Source organism: Pan troglodytes, chromosome X (genome assembly GCF_028858775.2).
Source record: "Pan troglodytes isolate AG18354 chromosome X, NHGRI_mPanTro3-v2.0_pri, whole genome shotgun sequence".
NCBI classification, from domain to species: domain Eukaryota; kingdom Metazoa; phylum Chordata; class Mammalia; order Primates; family Hominidae; genus Pan; species Pan troglodytes.
This window is the reverse complement of record NC_072421.2, coordinates 133,337,106-133,353,340: the sequence shown is the minus strand read 5'-3', so window position 1 is coordinate 133,353,340 and position 16,235 is coordinate 133,337,106. Positions and strand designations below refer to the sequence as shown.

The 16,235-nt window shown below is 41.6% G+C and overlaps 1 protein-coding gene across 10 annotated transcripts in view; it reads right to left on the bottom strand.

Annotated features, from left to right (window-relative positions):
* Positions 1 to 269: 269 nt before the first annotated feature.
* Positions 270 to 16,235, bottom strand: part of SAGE1 (sarcoma antigen 1) — a 22,686-nt gene continuing 6,720 nt past the window's right edge. For 5 of the 10 annotated variants that reach the window (XM_016944211.4, XM_063804797.1, XM_054676262.2 and 2 more), the window contains 18 exons: positions 11,641 to 11,773; positions 8,728 to 8,868; positions 7,951 to 8,091; positions 7,179 to 7,319; positions 6,792 to 6,932; positions 6,277 to 6,417; positions 5,890 to 6,030; positions 5,502 to 5,642; positions 5,103 to 5,243; positions 4,715 to 4,855; positions 4,328 to 4,468; positions 3,553 to 3,693; positions 3,162 to 3,302; positions 2,776 to 2,916; positions 1,999 to 2,139; positions 1,378 to 1,752; positions 915 to 1,008; positions 270 to 531 (listed from right to left, as the gene is read on the bottom strand). In XM_016944211.4, the coding sequence (XP_016799700.1) occupies positions 432 to 531; positions 915 to 1,008; positions 1,378 to 1,752; positions 1,999 to 2,139; positions 2,776 to 2,916; positions 3,162 to 3,302; positions 3,553 to 3,693; positions 4,328 to 4,468; positions 4,715 to 4,855; positions 5,103 to 5,243; positions 5,502 to 5,642; positions 5,890 to 6,030; positions 6,277 to 6,417; positions 6,792 to 6,932; positions 7,179 to 7,319; positions 7,951 to 8,091; positions 8,728 to 8,868; positions 11,641 to 11,773 (2,676 nt within the window). In that variant the 3' untranslated portion in view covers positions 270 to 431. The remainder of the gene's footprint in view (positions 532 to 914; positions 1,009 to 1,377; positions 1,753 to 1,998; positions 2,140 to 2,775; positions 2,917 to 3,161; positions 3,303 to 3,552; positions 3,694 to 4,327; positions 4,469 to 4,714; positions 4,856 to 5,102; positions 5,244 to 5,501; positions 5,643 to 5,889; positions 6,031 to 6,276; positions 6,418 to 6,791; positions 6,933 to 7,178; positions 7,320 to 7,950; positions 8,092 to 8,727; positions 8,869 to 11,640; positions 11,774 to 16,235) is intronic. The other 5 variants (XM_054676266.2, XM_054676265.2, XM_016944212.4 and 2 more) reach the window with 2 other exon arrangements.

The window sequence follows — 16,235 nt, the reverse complement described above, 5'->3', positions numbered from 1 at the left end:
AACCCAATCCAGGCAGGATATCGAATGGTCCAGAATGTTCAGTAATGAAGGTTTGAGTCAACCTGCGAGGCCAAGCACCATGACTGGCTGACATACTATCTCAGGGCAAAGGGAATGAGAAACGGGTAGTGAAAGAAGGCAGTTATAAGTACCAGCTACAGCAATGTGAGGTGCTGCAGAAACCAGGACTGTAATACTAAATATCTTGGTGAGTTGTTAACTCATATCCCTCCTCAGGTGGAAGAAGAAACCAACAAACAAGAAAAGTGCAGCTTTTACTAACAGAGATTTATTAAATTTAAACAGCTCCCTTTTTCGTAGCTTCTGGAAGGGAATTCTCTTCGTTTCAGGATTATAGGGAGCTTCAGCAATAACCTGTTCCATCCTACAGCATATGTCCTTGTTTCTCCTTGGTCTTTGCACTAACACAATTATCTTTTTCTCATGTGCTTAACTTTTCTGAGATGGCAGTGGGAATCTATTTCTTTAAGCGCCTTCTCGAGTTGCTGAATTAAGACAACTTTTTTAAACCTGAAATTAAAGAGGTATTCCATTCACCAGAGGATACCTACAGGATCTATGAGATGTAAGAGGTAGAGTGGATACAAAATAGAATTTACCATCTACATGCAAACAGAAAATGCATCCTCATTGAAAGATACAAACTAGAAAAATACAAAGTGAGTCAACTGAGGGCCCACATACACTCCCAGATTTTGATAAATTTGGAAGCCTCCATGGTATTGGAAGAAAGTGTTAGAATAAGATAGTATCAACCTAAATGCCTGTGGAAATAGCATGAACTATGATTGAGGGCCAGGGATTAGGAGGAACAAACCATGATTTTTTCCTGCCCCTGTCCCAAATTGGGCGCAAGTGCTTAAAACAATAGCACAGTTCCTTTTTGCACTCACCTTGCTGCTTCCTTGATGGTAAATTCAACAAATTGTCTCTTGACTTTCATAGATCCTTGTACCTCTTCAAGCAAAATGAAAATTCTTTCATAATCTGAAGATATTTTAAAAATTAGTATTTCTACAATTACAAAAATGAAATATACCTCAATCTTAGTGCATCCACTACCACAGTATACATTTTTCATGGGCTACAATGTTACATAGTGTTTGTGTTTTGAATGCTTAAATCACGACATCTGTATATTACTAAGGAAACTATTGTGAACACTAACAAAGGAAAACAAAACACTTAAGCAGACATATTAGCAATTTTCAGTGAAATTAAAGTAAAGCCATGCTAAATTATATATAGATCCAATTCAGCCAAACAATGAGCTCAAGAGGCAGCTCAATTCTGTTCTAAATCATAGAATGAGACACTTCTCATGCTTTCATTGATAGACATTCTTGCAGTACTTACTTTGCCCAAACCTTCGAACTTCTTTCATTAATTGATATTTTATATCATCATTAATTTTCTTTGCCATGGCAGGAGATATTTGTGGTGTATTTGGCACAGTTTCCACCGAAGACATTGCTGTAACTGGTGGGTCACCTGCAGAGACACTGTAGTTTTTGGTGCCTACCGCAAATTCATTACTATCAGGTTTGTAAAGCAGCTCATCTTTGCTGAGACTTGTGAAGTCGTGAGAGAAAGAATCCAATGCATTGGGTGGCATACGATGTCCTGTCATATTTATCAGCTCTGGTGAATCAGAATTTGACAGGAAGCCATCAGGAGGGGTTTGATCATTTTCCATCTCCTCCTCCTGGATATCGTGAATGACAGTAGCATCTGGAATCCAAATGAAAAAATTGAGCTGTGAGATAAGTGCATTAGGTCACCCCCACAGTATATCCCTCTGATGCCCAGTTTCTAGGGAGTTATCTCATGAAGCAAGAGGATACACCAGGTGGTGATCCAAGACCCCTCAAACTAAGTTCGAGTAAGATAATACAACAAAACCACCTTCTTCCCTGCAGGACACTATGCATGCATATGGAAACCAAGTAGGACAGTACAACCAATACACAAACATACACAGATCCCTGGTACTTCTGCATGAAATACCAGCTCCTGACAGATTAATACAACCAGGTGGAACCGCTGACAAGGAGTTATCAGGTGCCTGTTGGCCATTTGTCATCTTCTCCTCATGGACATTGTGAGTGGTGGTGACATCTGGAAACAAAATGAAGAGGTTGAGCTGTGAAGTAAGTGCATAATGACAACCCCACAGGGATATCCTGCTGATGCTCAGTTTCCAGGACGTTACCCCATACAGCAGGAGGATACACCAGGTGGCAATCAGAGACCCTGAAATTGAGGCAAGCAAAAGTAATACCGCAAAACCACCTTCTTCCCTTGATGACACTATGCATGCATATGGAAATCAAGTAGGAAAGTACAACTTATAAGAAAACATACACAGATCCCTGGTACTCATGGCTGGGATGTTAGCTCCTGCTATATTAATAAGCCCTGATGGAGGGGTTAACAAGAAGTTATGAGATGCTGGTTGGCCGTTTTTTATCTTCTCTCCACGGACATGGTGAGTAACGGTTGCATTTGGAAACCAAATGAAGAGATTGAGCCGTGAGGTAAGTGCATTATGTCAACCCCATAGGTATATCTCTCAGATGCTCAGTTTCTAGGAAGTTATCAATGAAAGAAGGCAAGGATATGCCAGGTGGACATATGATACCCCTCAAACTGAGGCTAGGAAAGAATATACAACAAAATTACCTTCTACCATTCATGAAAATATGCCTGCTTAGGGAAACCAAGTAGGACAGCACAACTAATAAGCAGACATACACAGATCCCTGGTAATCGTGGATGAAATTCCAGCTGCTGCCATATGACGAAGCCATGGAGGAGCAGTTGACAAGATGTTACCAGGTGCTGGTTGGCTGTTATTTATCTTCTCTTCACGGATGTTGTGAGTGACTGCAGCATCTGGAAACAAAAGAAGAGGTTGGGCTGTGAGGTAAGTGCATTATGTCAACCGCACAGACATACCCCTCTGATGCTCAGTATCTAGGAAATTATCTCATTAAGAAGGAGGATATACCAGGTAGCAATCTGAGAACCCTAAAATTGAGGCCTGAAAAGGTAATACAACAAAACTACAGTCTTCCCTCATGACACTATGCATGCATATGGAAACCAAGTATGACAGTACAACAAGTGAATAAACTTACACTGATCCCTGGTACTCATGGATGAAACACCAGTTGCTGCCATATTAATAAGTGCTGGTGGAACAGTCGAGAAGACATTATCGGATGCTGCTTGGCCATTTTTAATCTTCTCTTCATGGTCATTGTGAGTGACGGTAGCATCTGGAACAGAAATAAAGAGGTTAAGTTTTGAGTTAAGTGCATTATGTCAACCCCACGGGTATATCTTCCTGATGCTCAGCTTCTAGAAAAGTATATCGTAAAGCCGGAGAGGATATGCCAGATGGCCATCTGAGAACACTCCAATTGAACTCATGAAAGATAATACAACAAAACCACCTTCTCCTATTCATGACACTAGGCATGCATATGAAAACCAAGTAGGACAGTACAACTGAATAAGCAAACATACACTGATCCCTGGTACTCATGGCCGGAATACCAGCTGCTGTCAAATAAGTAAGTCCTGGTAGAACAGTTGACAAGTCATAACTAGGTTGTGGTTGGTTATTTTCCATCCTCTCTTCATGGACATTTTGAGTGACGGTAGCATCTGGAAACCAAATAAAGAGGTTGACTTGTGACGTAAGTGCATTATGTCAATACCACAGGTATATCCCTCTGATGTTCAGTTTGTAAGAACTTGTTCCGTAACACAGGAGGCTATAACAGGTGGTGATCTGAGACCCCTCAAATTTAGTCCAGAAACGATCATGCAAAAAAACCACCTTCTTCCCTGCATGACACTGCATGCGTATGGAAGTCAAGTAGGACAGTACGACTAGTAAACAAACATACACTGATCCCTGGTACTCAGGGGTGGAATACCAGCCCCTGTGACATTCATAAGCCCTGCTGTAACAGTTGACAATAATGTATCAGGTGCTCTTTGCTAATTTTTAATCTTTTCTTCACAGTCATTGTGAGTGATGGTAAAATCTGGAAACCACATGAAGAGGTTGAGCTGTGAGGTAAGTGCATTATGTCAGCCCTACAGATATATTCCTCTGATACCCAGTTTCTAGGAAATTATCTAAGAAAGCTGGGGAGGATATGCCATGTGGACAACTGAGATCCCTCAAATTGAGGTTAGGAAAGAATATACTACAAAACCACATCTACCCTTCATGAAAATATGCATGCATATGTAAACCAAGTATGACAGTACAACTAATTAACAGACATACACAGATCCTTGGTAGTCATGGATGGAATACCACCTGCAGCCATATGACCAAGCTGTGGTGCAACATTTGATATGACCTTATCAGTTTGGGGTTTGCCACTTTCCATCTTCTCTTCACGAACACTGTGAGTAATGGTAGCATCTGGAAACCAAAGGGAGAGGTCAAGCTGTGAGGTACGTGCATTATGTCAACCCCACCGATATATCCCACTGATGATGAGTTTTTAGAAAATTATCCCATAAAGCAGGATAATACATCATATGATGATCTGAGGCCCCTCAAATTGAGGCCAGGAAAGATAATTCACAAAACAACCCTCTTCCCTTCATGACACTATGCATGCATATGGAAATCAAGGAGGATGGTATAACTAAAAAACACACATACACAGATCCCTGGAACTCATTGCTGGAATACTAGCTCCTGCCATATTAATAAGCCCGGATAGAACATTTGACAAGACGTTATCCTGTTTTCGTCGGCCATTTTCCATCCTTGCTTCATGGACATGGTGATTGACGGTAGCATCTAGAAACCAAATAAAGAGGTCGAGCTGTGAGTTAAGTGCATTATGCCAAGCACACATGTATATATCCCTCTGATGCTCAGTTTCTAGGAATTTATCACATAAAGCAGGAGGATATACCAGGCAGCGATCTGAGACCCCACAAATTCAACTCACGAAAGACAATACAATAAAACCACATTCTTCCATTTATGATACTGCATTCATATGGAAACCAAGTAGGATAGTACAACTAGTAAACAAACATACACTGATCCCTGGTACTCATGGGTGGAATACCAGCTCCTGCCAAGTTAATAAGCTCTGGTGTAACAGCTGACAAGACGTTATCAGGGGTTGGTTGGCTGTTATCTTTCTTCTCTTCACGCAGATTGTGAATGATGGTAGCATCTGGAAACCAAATGTAGTTGATGAGCTGTGAGGTAAGTGCAGTATGTCAATCCCACAGGAATACCCCCTCTGATGCTCACTATCTAGGAATTTATCTCCTAAGGAACTAGGATATACCAGGGAGCAATTGAAAACCCTAAAATTGAGGCCAGAAAACATAATACAACAATACCGTCTTCTTCCCTTGATGACAATATGCATGCATATGGAAACCAAGTAGGACACCACAACTTGGTTGTAACAAGTAAACAAACTTACGCTGATCCCTGGTACTCATGGCTGGCATATCAGCTGTTGCCAAATAAGCAAGCCCTGGTAGAACAGTTGACAAGGCGTTACTAGGTAGTGGTTGGTTATTTACCACTCTCTCTTCACAGACATTGTGAGTGATGGTAGCATCTGGAAACCAAATGAAAAGCTTGAGCTCTGAGCTAAGTGTATTATGTCAGCCCTACAGGTATATCCCTCTGATGCTCAGGGTCTAGGAAATTAACTCATAAAGCAGGAGGATACAGCAAGTGATGATCTGAGACACCTCAGATTGAGCTCATGAAAGAGAATCCAATAAAACAACCTCCTTCCCTTTATGACACTGTGCATTCATATGTAAACCAACTAGGACACTACAACTAGTAAACAAACATACACTGATCCCTGGTATTCATGCCCGGAATACCAGTTGCTGTCAAATAAATAATCACTGGTTGAACAGTTGACAATACGTTATTAGGTTGCGGTTGGTCATTTTCCATCTTCTCTTCACAGACGTTGTGAGGGACGGTGGAATCTGGAAAACAAATGAAGAGGTTGAGCTGTGAGTAAGTGCATTATGTCAGCCCCACAGGTATATCCCTATGATGCTCAGCTTCTAAGAAATTATTGCATAAAGCAGGAGGACATGACAGGTGGTGATCTGAGATCCCTCAAATTGAGCTCAAGATAGATGGTACAACAAAACCTCCATCTCCCCTTCATGACAATATGCACGTATATGGAAACCAAGCAGGATAATCCAATTAACAAGCAAACATACACAGGCCATTGGTGCTGATGGCTGGAGTACCAGCTCCTGCCACATTAATAAGCCCTGTTGAAGCAGTTGACAAGATGTTATCAGGTTGGGGTTGGCCCTTTTCCATCTTCTCCTCAGGGACATTGTAAGTGATGGTAGCATCTGGAAACCAAATGAAGAGGCTGAGCTGTTAGGTAAGTGTATTATGGTAACCCCACAGGTATATCCCTCTGATGCTCAGTTTCTAGGAAATTATCTCATAAACAGGAGGATATACCAGGTTGCCATACGAGACCCCTGAAATTGAGGCCAGGAAAGACAATACAACAAAACCACCTTGTATGCTTTTTGACACTATGCATGCATATGGAAACCAAGTAGGACAGTAATACAAATAAACAAACTTACATGGATCCCTGGTACTCATGGGTGAAATACCAGGAAAGACAATACAACAAAACCACCTTGTATGCTTTTTGACACTATGCATGCATATGGAAACCAAGTAGGACAGTAATACAAATAAACAAACTTACATGGATCCCTGGTACTCATGGGTGAAATACCAGTGTCTGTCATATTAATACGCCGTGGTCGAAGAGTCAACAACACGTTATCAGGTGCTGGTTGGACATTTTCCATCTTCTGTTCACAGACATTGTGAGTGACTGTAGCATCTGGAAACCAAAGGAAGAGGTTGAGCTGTGAGGTAAGTGCATTATGCCAACTCACAAGTATATCCCTCTGGTGCTCAGTTTCTATGAAATTATTTCATAAAGCAGTAGGATATATCAGGTGGTGATGTGAGACCCCTCAGATTTAGGCCAGAAACGATAACACAACAAAACCACCTTACTCCCTTCATGGCACTATGTATGCATATGAAAACCAAGTAAGACAGTACAATTTATAAGTGGACATACAGAGATCTCTGGCACTCATGGCTGGAATAGGAGTTGCTGCCATATTAATAAGCCCTGTGGGACCAGTTGACAAGACGTTATCAGGTTGGGGTTGGCCATTTTCCATTCTCTCTTCATGGATATTGTGAGTGACGGTAGAATCTGGAAACCAAATGAAGAGTTCAAGCTGTGAGGTAAGTGCATTACGTCAGTGCCACAGGTATATCCCTCTGACGCTCAGTTTCTAGGAAATTATCCCATAAACCAGGAGGACATATCAGGTGGTGATTTGAGACCCCTGAATTTTAGGCCAGAAAAGATAATAAAACAAAACCACCTTCTTCCCTGCATGACACTGCATGCGTACGAAAAACAAGTAGGTCAGTACAACTAGTAAACACACACTGATCCCTGGTACTCAGGGGTGGAATACCAGCCCCTGTGAAATTCATAAGCCCCGCTGTAATAGTAGACAAGAATTTATCAGGTGCCATTTGTTCATTTTTTATCTTCTCTTCACAGATAGTGTGAGTAACAGTTGAATCTGGAAAACAAACGAAGAGTTTGAACTGTGAGGTAAGTCCACTATGTCAGCCCAACAGGTATATCCCTCTGATGCTCAGTTTCTAGGAAATTATCTAAGAAATCAGGGGAGGATATGCCAGGTGGCCATCTGAGACCCCTCAAATTGAGACTAGGAAAGTATATGCAACAAAAGTGACTTCCACCTTTCATGAAAATATCCATGCTTATGGAAAACAAGTATGACAGTACAACTAATTAGCAGACATACGCAGATCCCTGGTACTCATGGATGGAATACCAGCTGCAGCCATATGAACAAGCTGTGGTGGAGCAGTTGACAAGACTTTATCAGTTCGAGATTGGCCATTTTCCATCCTCTCTTCACGGATATTGTGAGCGATGGTAGCATCTGGAAACCGATGGAACAGGTTGAGTTGTGAGGTATGTGCATTATGACAATTGCACCAGTATATCCCACTGATGCTCGGTTTCTAGGAAATTATCCCCTAATGCAGGAGAATACATCATATAATGATTTGAGTCCACTTAAGTTGAGGTCACGAAAGATAATTCAACAAAACCACCTTCTTCCCTTCATGACATTACGCATGCATATGGAAACCAAGGAGGACACTACAACTAATAAACAAACACACACAGATCCCTGGTACTCATCGCTGGAATACCAGCTCCTGTCATATTAATAAGCCCTGATAGAACATTTGACATGACATTATCTCATTGGGGTTGACCATTTTCCATCCCCTCCTCATGGACACTGTGATTGACAGTAGCGTGTGGAAACCAAGTGAAGAGGTTGAGCTGTGAGGTAAGTGCATTATGTCAACCCCACAGGTATATTCCTCTGTGTTCAATTTCTAGGAAATTGTCTAAAAAAGCAGGGGAGGATATGCCAGCTGGCCATCTGATACCCCTCAAATTGAGGCTAGGAAAGAATATACAACAAAACCACCTTCTATAATTCATGAAAATATGCCTGCTTATGGAAACCAAATAGGACAGTACAATTAATAAGTAGACATACACAGATCTCTCATACTTATGGATGAAATTCCTGCTGCTGCCATATTACCAGGCCATGGTGGAGCAGTTGACAAGACGTTATCAGCTGCTGGTTGGCCGTTATTTATCCTCTCTTCACGAATGCTGTGAGTGACTGCAGCATCTGGAAACCAAATGAAGTGGTTGAGCTGTGAGGTAAGTGCATTATGTCAATGGCACAGGCATGCCCCACTGATGCTCAGTATCTAGGAAATTATCTCATAAAGAAGAAGGATACACCAGGTAGCAATCTGAGAACCCTAAAATTGAGGCCAGAAAAGATAATACAACAAAATCACCTTCTTCCCTCACGACACTATGCATATATGGTGCGTAGTGGAATCCTCGTAGGACAGTATAACAAGTGAGCAAATTTACACTGGTCCCTGGTACTCATGGATGAAATACCAGCTGCTGCCATACTAATAAGCACTGATGGAACAGTTGCAATGACATTATTGTGTGCAGATTGGCCATTTTTTACCTTCTCTTCATCGACATTGTGAGTGATGCTAGCAGCTGGAAACCAAATGAAGAGGTTGAGCTGCAAGATAGGTGTGTTTTGTCCCATCCTCCCCCAGAGGGACAGCTATGTATTAATCAGGTTCTAAAGAATTATTTATTTCATGAAACAGAAGGATTTACCACGTGGAAATCTCAGATCTTGTGACAGAGATCAGGTCAGATAATACAATAAAACTACCTTTTTACCTCTTGGCATAATGAATATATGCAGTAAAGAAGTACGACAGCAGAATAAACATTCACAAGTTTTTGTATTCGTCATTTTGTATCATCTTGCTGCCCTTTAGACAATTCTCACTTGATATTATTTGTATAGTTCACCTATAAATGCCATGCTGTGCACAGCAGGAAGCCAGACTAAGTGAGCCCTCCTTAACCTGCCTCCTTTCTACCCCAAATACTCTGAGAAAATACACGTGGCTATTGGAGTTGAACACTCTTATCTCCACTCCATCATCACACATCTGTATTTTTATATGATTCTACAGATCCTCCCTTTTTATCTAGAAAAAGTGACTTTCTTTTCACTCCAGGTCTGACGCCTCTTTCATTTATTCATCATCTGTGGCAGGCAGCATGCCAGGACCCAGGGATCAGCAGTAAACAGCCCAGGGAGCAACGTTCCCTGCCCTTGTGGAGCTCACATCCTCATGGGGCAGTCAGACAGTACATGCACAATGAGCAAATGAAACAAGCAGCATTGGGCTGGTGTTGGAAAAGCAGTCCACAGGCCTGTGGGAGACAGCAGCAGAGGGAGCCCCCGGGGCTGCAGCTGGTTTGGCAGAGGCTTCTGAAGAAGTGCCATTGGGCAGGGCTTGGAGAAAGAAGCAGAGCCTCCTGTGCAGAGGCAGAGGGAGAGTTCCAGGCTGCAGTGAGGCCAAGGGTAGGGAATGGAGTGGGGATGGACCGGGCACTACAGAGGTGAAGGACAGAGGCAGAGAGAGCCAGGAGGAAATGGATGGGACCCATGTTAGGAGAGGGTGACAGAGGCCAGGCCGTGCAGAGGCTTGGAGACCAAAGCCGGTTCAGGGTCCGTTCTGAGTGCTTAGGAGAGATGAGGATGGGTTTTCAGGAGGGACATGGCATGATGTGATTTACGTGCTGAAATAATTATCTAGCCACAGGGTTAGAGAGTATGCGATAGATGAGCGAAGATTAGAAACACAGAGCTAAGAAGGCATTGTACTAGCCTGGAGACAGATCACGGCAGCGTGCACTGGAGGCATAGAGAGAAATGGTTGGATGCAGAATTTATACTGGGCATCTACTGCTGGACTTGCTAAGAAATGGGAAATGAGAGAGTAATAAAAGAATCATGAGATAACTCATAAGTGACTTTAAGTATTTTGACTAGAACTGCTAAGTAAAAGTACACCAGGGGTGTTCAGGAGGTGTTAGGCAACCGACCATGAGAGCTGAGTGCTGCCAACTCTTCCTGAATCTGGTTCAGTGACCTTATGTTGACAGCTTGAACTAGGCCATGGTGGGATTATTTGCCCGATGGATAGCTGCAAACTGTAAAAACCAGGATTCCTCAATCCCCCATACCTGTGAACAGCTGGTTGTTACACATTTGTGGATGTTTCACCTAATGGACAGTATCTTTAATTGAAATAGTGAAAGATAAAAGTAGAGTATTTTTGGAGAGAGGGAGGTCAGAAATTTGAGCATGTAGAGTCAGTTGAATTTTACATGCCTATTAGACACCCAGTAAAGATACCGCGAGTGTAGTCGTATTTGAGTCTGGATTTCAGGAGCAAGTTGTAGTGTAGAAGTATAATGGTGAGAATTCTTATAGTGTGAATCATTTAAAATTCTAAGACAGCATGGCATCGCCTAAGGAGATAGTATATTGAAGAGAAGAGAGTCTAGGATTAAGCTTTGGGGCTCCGAAATATTTAGAGGTGGGAAGGGAGAGGAGAAAAACAAAAAAGAGAAGGAAAATGAGTCTCTAGTAACAGGGTAAGAAATCCAGGTGTCTGGGGACCCAAGAAGCTTTCCGTGCAGGAGGGAGTAAACAACTGTGTCGCATGCTGCTGAGACATTAACGCCAAAGTGTAGCAAACACTGGTGACCTTGATGATAGTAGTTTCATTGGAGTACACTAAGAAGCCAGACCACACTGGGTTAGAGCGGAATGTGAGGACAGGCAGAAAGTGAGCAGACCCATCCTCTTGTTGAGCCCACCATCTCCTTCTGCCTCAGGAACCTGCTTCATTCATCTAACGCTTGCAACAACTCCAAATTGTTGCACCTAATTAGAACCTTGCCCTTCCACTTGCAAATGTGCTCGTATCTGTTCATCCCTCAAGGACATGACTACAAATGTCCTTTGACATGGTTGAGGCCCAAAGATTGGATTCCCCCTCACCTTCCTGTTTGTCTAACCACGAGGACATACTCTTCCTTCTCTTAGATGAAGAGTGTCTCTTGGATTTTCTGGAATGCTTCTTTTTGCTTTGATGCCCTGTTGCAACCAGATTTACTTCATCACTCCTCATTTGCTGAAAAACATCAGTGAACATATTCCATTAAAGACAAATCCAACCACTGCAAAGTCACAGTCTTCATATGCATACACAGCCATGCATTTATATCATTAATGTAAGTTTTAGTCACAGGTCAAAGATTTCTCATCCCTGAACATACACGATGCTCTCAGAAAAGGCAAGCTAATTTTAATCAAGTCTCAGTGAAACAAGGGAAGGTAAAATACAAGGTGTTATCCAAAGTCAAACATGGTACAGTCATGATAAATCAGAATGCTTGGGGAATGAGTGGCTTTCATCATCCAAAGGTATAAACATATGGTTATCTCTCTCATGAAGTACACATCATTTTGTCTCAGCCCTTGTTAGGGGAGAAAAAAAAAGAAATACCTTTTTTATCTTTTAGTGCTTTTTTTTTTTTTTTTTTTTTTTTTTTTTTTTTTTTTTAGACGGAGTCTTGCTCTGTCGCCCAGGCTGGATTGCAATTGCATGATCTCGGCTCACTGCAAGCTCTGCTTCCCCGAGTCACGCCATTCTACTGCCTCTGCCTCCCGAGTTCCTGGGACTACAGGCACCCGCCACCACGCCCGGCTATTTTGTATTTTTAGTAGAGACGGGGTTTCACCGTGTTAGCCAGGATGGTCTTGATCTCCTGACCTCCTGATCCTCCCACCTCGGCCTCCCAAAGTGCTGGGATTACAGGTGCGAGCCACCACACCCGGCCTCTTTTAGTGCTTTAAAGTTAGTTATTAACCAATACTCATTAATACTTTATTAGATGATACATATAGATAATGAAGGGTAGGATAGATTGAAAAGATAAATTTTCCCACCTCCAACCTTATGGAGATTCCAATATGTTGATCTTGGAATCAGGCAGGGGTAGGGCGTGCTTTACAATGTTAGTGGTAAATAAAACATGAAAATGAAGGGTATAGTATGTATGTTAACTAAAAGCTGTTTTCATCAAAGGATAACCCAAGAATATGTTCCTGCCTACTAGAGGTACCAAGAAGAGCTGGTAATATTACTACTGAAACTATTCCAAAAAATTAAAAAGGAGGGACTCCTACCTAACTCATTTTATGAGACCAGCATCACCCTGATACCCAAACCTGGCAGAGATACAACAAAAAAAAACTTCAGGCCAGTATTCCTGATGAACATCGATGCAAAATCCTCAATAAAATACTGGAAAACTGAATCCAGCAGCACATCAAAAAGCTTATCCCCCATGATCAAGTTGGCTTCATCCCCGGGATGCAAGGTCATTTCAGAATAGGCCAATCAATGAATGTAATTCATCATATAAACAGAACTAAAGACAAAAACCACACGCTTATCTCAATAGATGCAGAAAAGGCCTTTGATAAAATTCAACATCCCCTTATATTAAAAGCTCTCAATAAACCAGGTATTGAAGGAACATACCTCAAAATAATAAGAGCCATATATGACAAACCCACAGCCAATATCATACTGAATGGGAAAAACCTGGAAGCATTACCCTTGAAACTGGCACAAAACAAGGATGCCCTCCCTCACCTCGCCTATTCAACATAGTATTACACGTTCTGTCCAGGGGAATCGGGCAAGACAAAGAAATAAAGAGTATTCAAAAAGGGAGACAGGAAGTCAAATTACCTTTGTTTGCAGATGACATGACCCTATATCTAGAAAATCCCATTGTCTCAGCCCAAAAGCTTCTTAAGCTGATAAGCAATTTCAGCAAAGTCTCGGGATACAAAATCCATGTGCAAAAATTGCTAGCATTCCTCTACACCAAAAACAGGCAAGCAGAGAGACAAATCATGAATGAACTCCCATTAACAATTCCTACAAAAAGAATAAATTACCTAGGAATATGGCTAACAAGGGAAGTGAAAGACCTCTTCAGAGAGAACTACAAACCACTGCTCAAGGAAATCAGAGAGTAAATAAATGAATGGAAAAACATTCCATGCTCATGGATAGGAAGAATCAATATTGTGAAAATGGCCATACTGCCCAAAGTAATTTAGAAATTCAATGCTATTTCCATTAAACTATCATTGATATTCTTCACCAAGTTAGAAGGAGCTATTTTAAAATGCATATGGAACGAAAAAAGAGCCAGAATAGCCAAGACAATCCTAAGCAATAAGAACAAAGCTGGAGGCATCACGCTACCTAACTTCAAACTATACTACAGGGCTACAGTAACCAAAGCAGCATGGTGCTGGCAGAAAAACAGATACATGGACCAATGGAACAGAATAGAGAACTCGGAAATAAGATCACACGGTGATAACCATCTGATCTTCGACAAACCTGACAAAAACAAGCAATGGGGACAGGATTCCCTATTTAATTAATGGTGCTGGGAGAACTGGCTAGCTGTATGCAAAATTTGAAACTGGGCTCCTTCCTTACACCTTATACAAAAATTTACTCAAGATGGATTAAAGACTTAAATGTAAAACACAAAACTATACAAACCCTAGAAAAAAAAATAGGCAATACTATTCAGGACATAGGCACCGGCAAAGATTTCATGACAAAAATGCCAAAAGCAATGGCAACAAAAGCAAAAGTTGACAAATGGGATCTAATTAAACTAAAGAGCATATGCATAGCAAAATAAACTATCATCAGAGTGAATAGACAGCCTACAGAATGGGAGAAAACTTTTGCAATCTGCCCATCTGACAAAGGTCTACTATCCAGAGTCTACAAGAAACTTAAACAAATTTACAAAAGAAAACCAAACAACCCCATTAAAAAGTGGGCAAAGGACATGAACAGACACGTCTCAAAAGAAGATATTCACGCGGGCAACAAAAATATGAAAAAAAGCTCAACATCACTGATCATTAGAGAAATGCAACTCGAAACCACAATGAGATAACATCTCATGCCAGTCAGAATGGCGATTACTAAAACGTCAAAAAACTACAGATGCTGGCAAGGCTGTGGAGAAAAAGGACTGCTTTTACACTGTTGGTGGGAGTGTAAATTACTTCAACCATGTGGATGACAGTGTGGTGATTCCTGAAAGATCTAGAGGCAGAAATATCATTTGATCCAGCAATCCCATTACTGGGTACATACCCAGAGAAATATAAATCATTCTATTATAAAGATACATGCACGTGTATGTTCATTGCAGCACTATTCACAATAGCAAAGATGTGGAATCAACCCAAATGCCCATCAATGATAGACTGGATAAAGAAAATGTAGTACATATACACCACGGAATACTATGCAGCCATAAAAAGGAATGAGATCGGCCGGGTGCGGTGGCTCACGCCTGTAATCCCAGCACTTTGGGAGGCCGAGGCAGGCGGATCACGAGGTCAGGAGATCGAGACCATCCTGGCTAACACGGTGAAACCCCGTCTCTACTAAAAATACAAAAAAAATTAGCCAGGCGTGGTGGCAGGCGCTTGCAGTACCAGCTACTCGGGAGGCTGAGGCAGGAGAATGGCATGAGCCCGGGAGGCAGAGCTTGCAGTGAGCCGAGATCATGCCACTGCACTCCAGCCTGGGCGACAGAGCGTGACTCCGTCTCAAAAAAAAGAAAAAAAAAAAAAAAAAAAGGAATGAAATCATGTCCTTTGCAGAAACATGGATGGAGCTAGAAGCCGTTATCATCAGGAAACTAACGCAAGAAAAGAAAACCAAACAGCACGTGTTCTCACTTATAAGTGGGAGCTGAATGATGAGAACACATGGACACGTCGGGCAGGGCAACACACACTGGGCCTGTTGGGGGAGGAGTTGGGGGAGGGAATGCATCAGGAAAAATAGCTACTGGGTGCTGGGCTTAATACCAAGGTGATGGGTTCATAGGTGCAGTAAGCCACCATGCCACACGTTTACCTATGTAATAAACCTGCACATCCTGCACATGTACCCCAGGACTTAAAGTAAAAGTTGAAGAAATAAAGAATATGCTCTTGCATTAAATATGCAGGAGCATATTTAATGAAAATTATATTCAAATATATAATTTTGATTAAAAAATTTTCCAAACCATTTTCATTTCCTATAAAAGCAGAGTGGAGAATGTGTGAAAACATTTTTACTGAACATTTACTACCCTCCAGGTACTGTTCTCAATGCTTTACATGTATTAACTCAATCCTTGGCCAATCCCTATGAGTGAGGTGTGATTCTTATGACTATTGTTAAAAAAGAGAAAATAAAGGCACAGAAAATTAAGGAAAAGCCTAATTAATTGAGGAGTTTTGGGAATGTGGTGGAATAACTTTAGTCTGGTTTTGTTACAGAAGAGATTATTGCCTAATTGTGTCCTAGTGCAGATGCAATTCCCTTTGTCTTCATGTTTTAATGGTGAAGTTAGTAAGTCTCTCTCATACACAACACAAAACTCACATTAAGATCTCCATCAGGACAATCCAATCATGGCAACATCACCTAGTGCTTCATATTCCACGAGGAATACTTAGTCATTTTTTTAGGCAGAGCACTA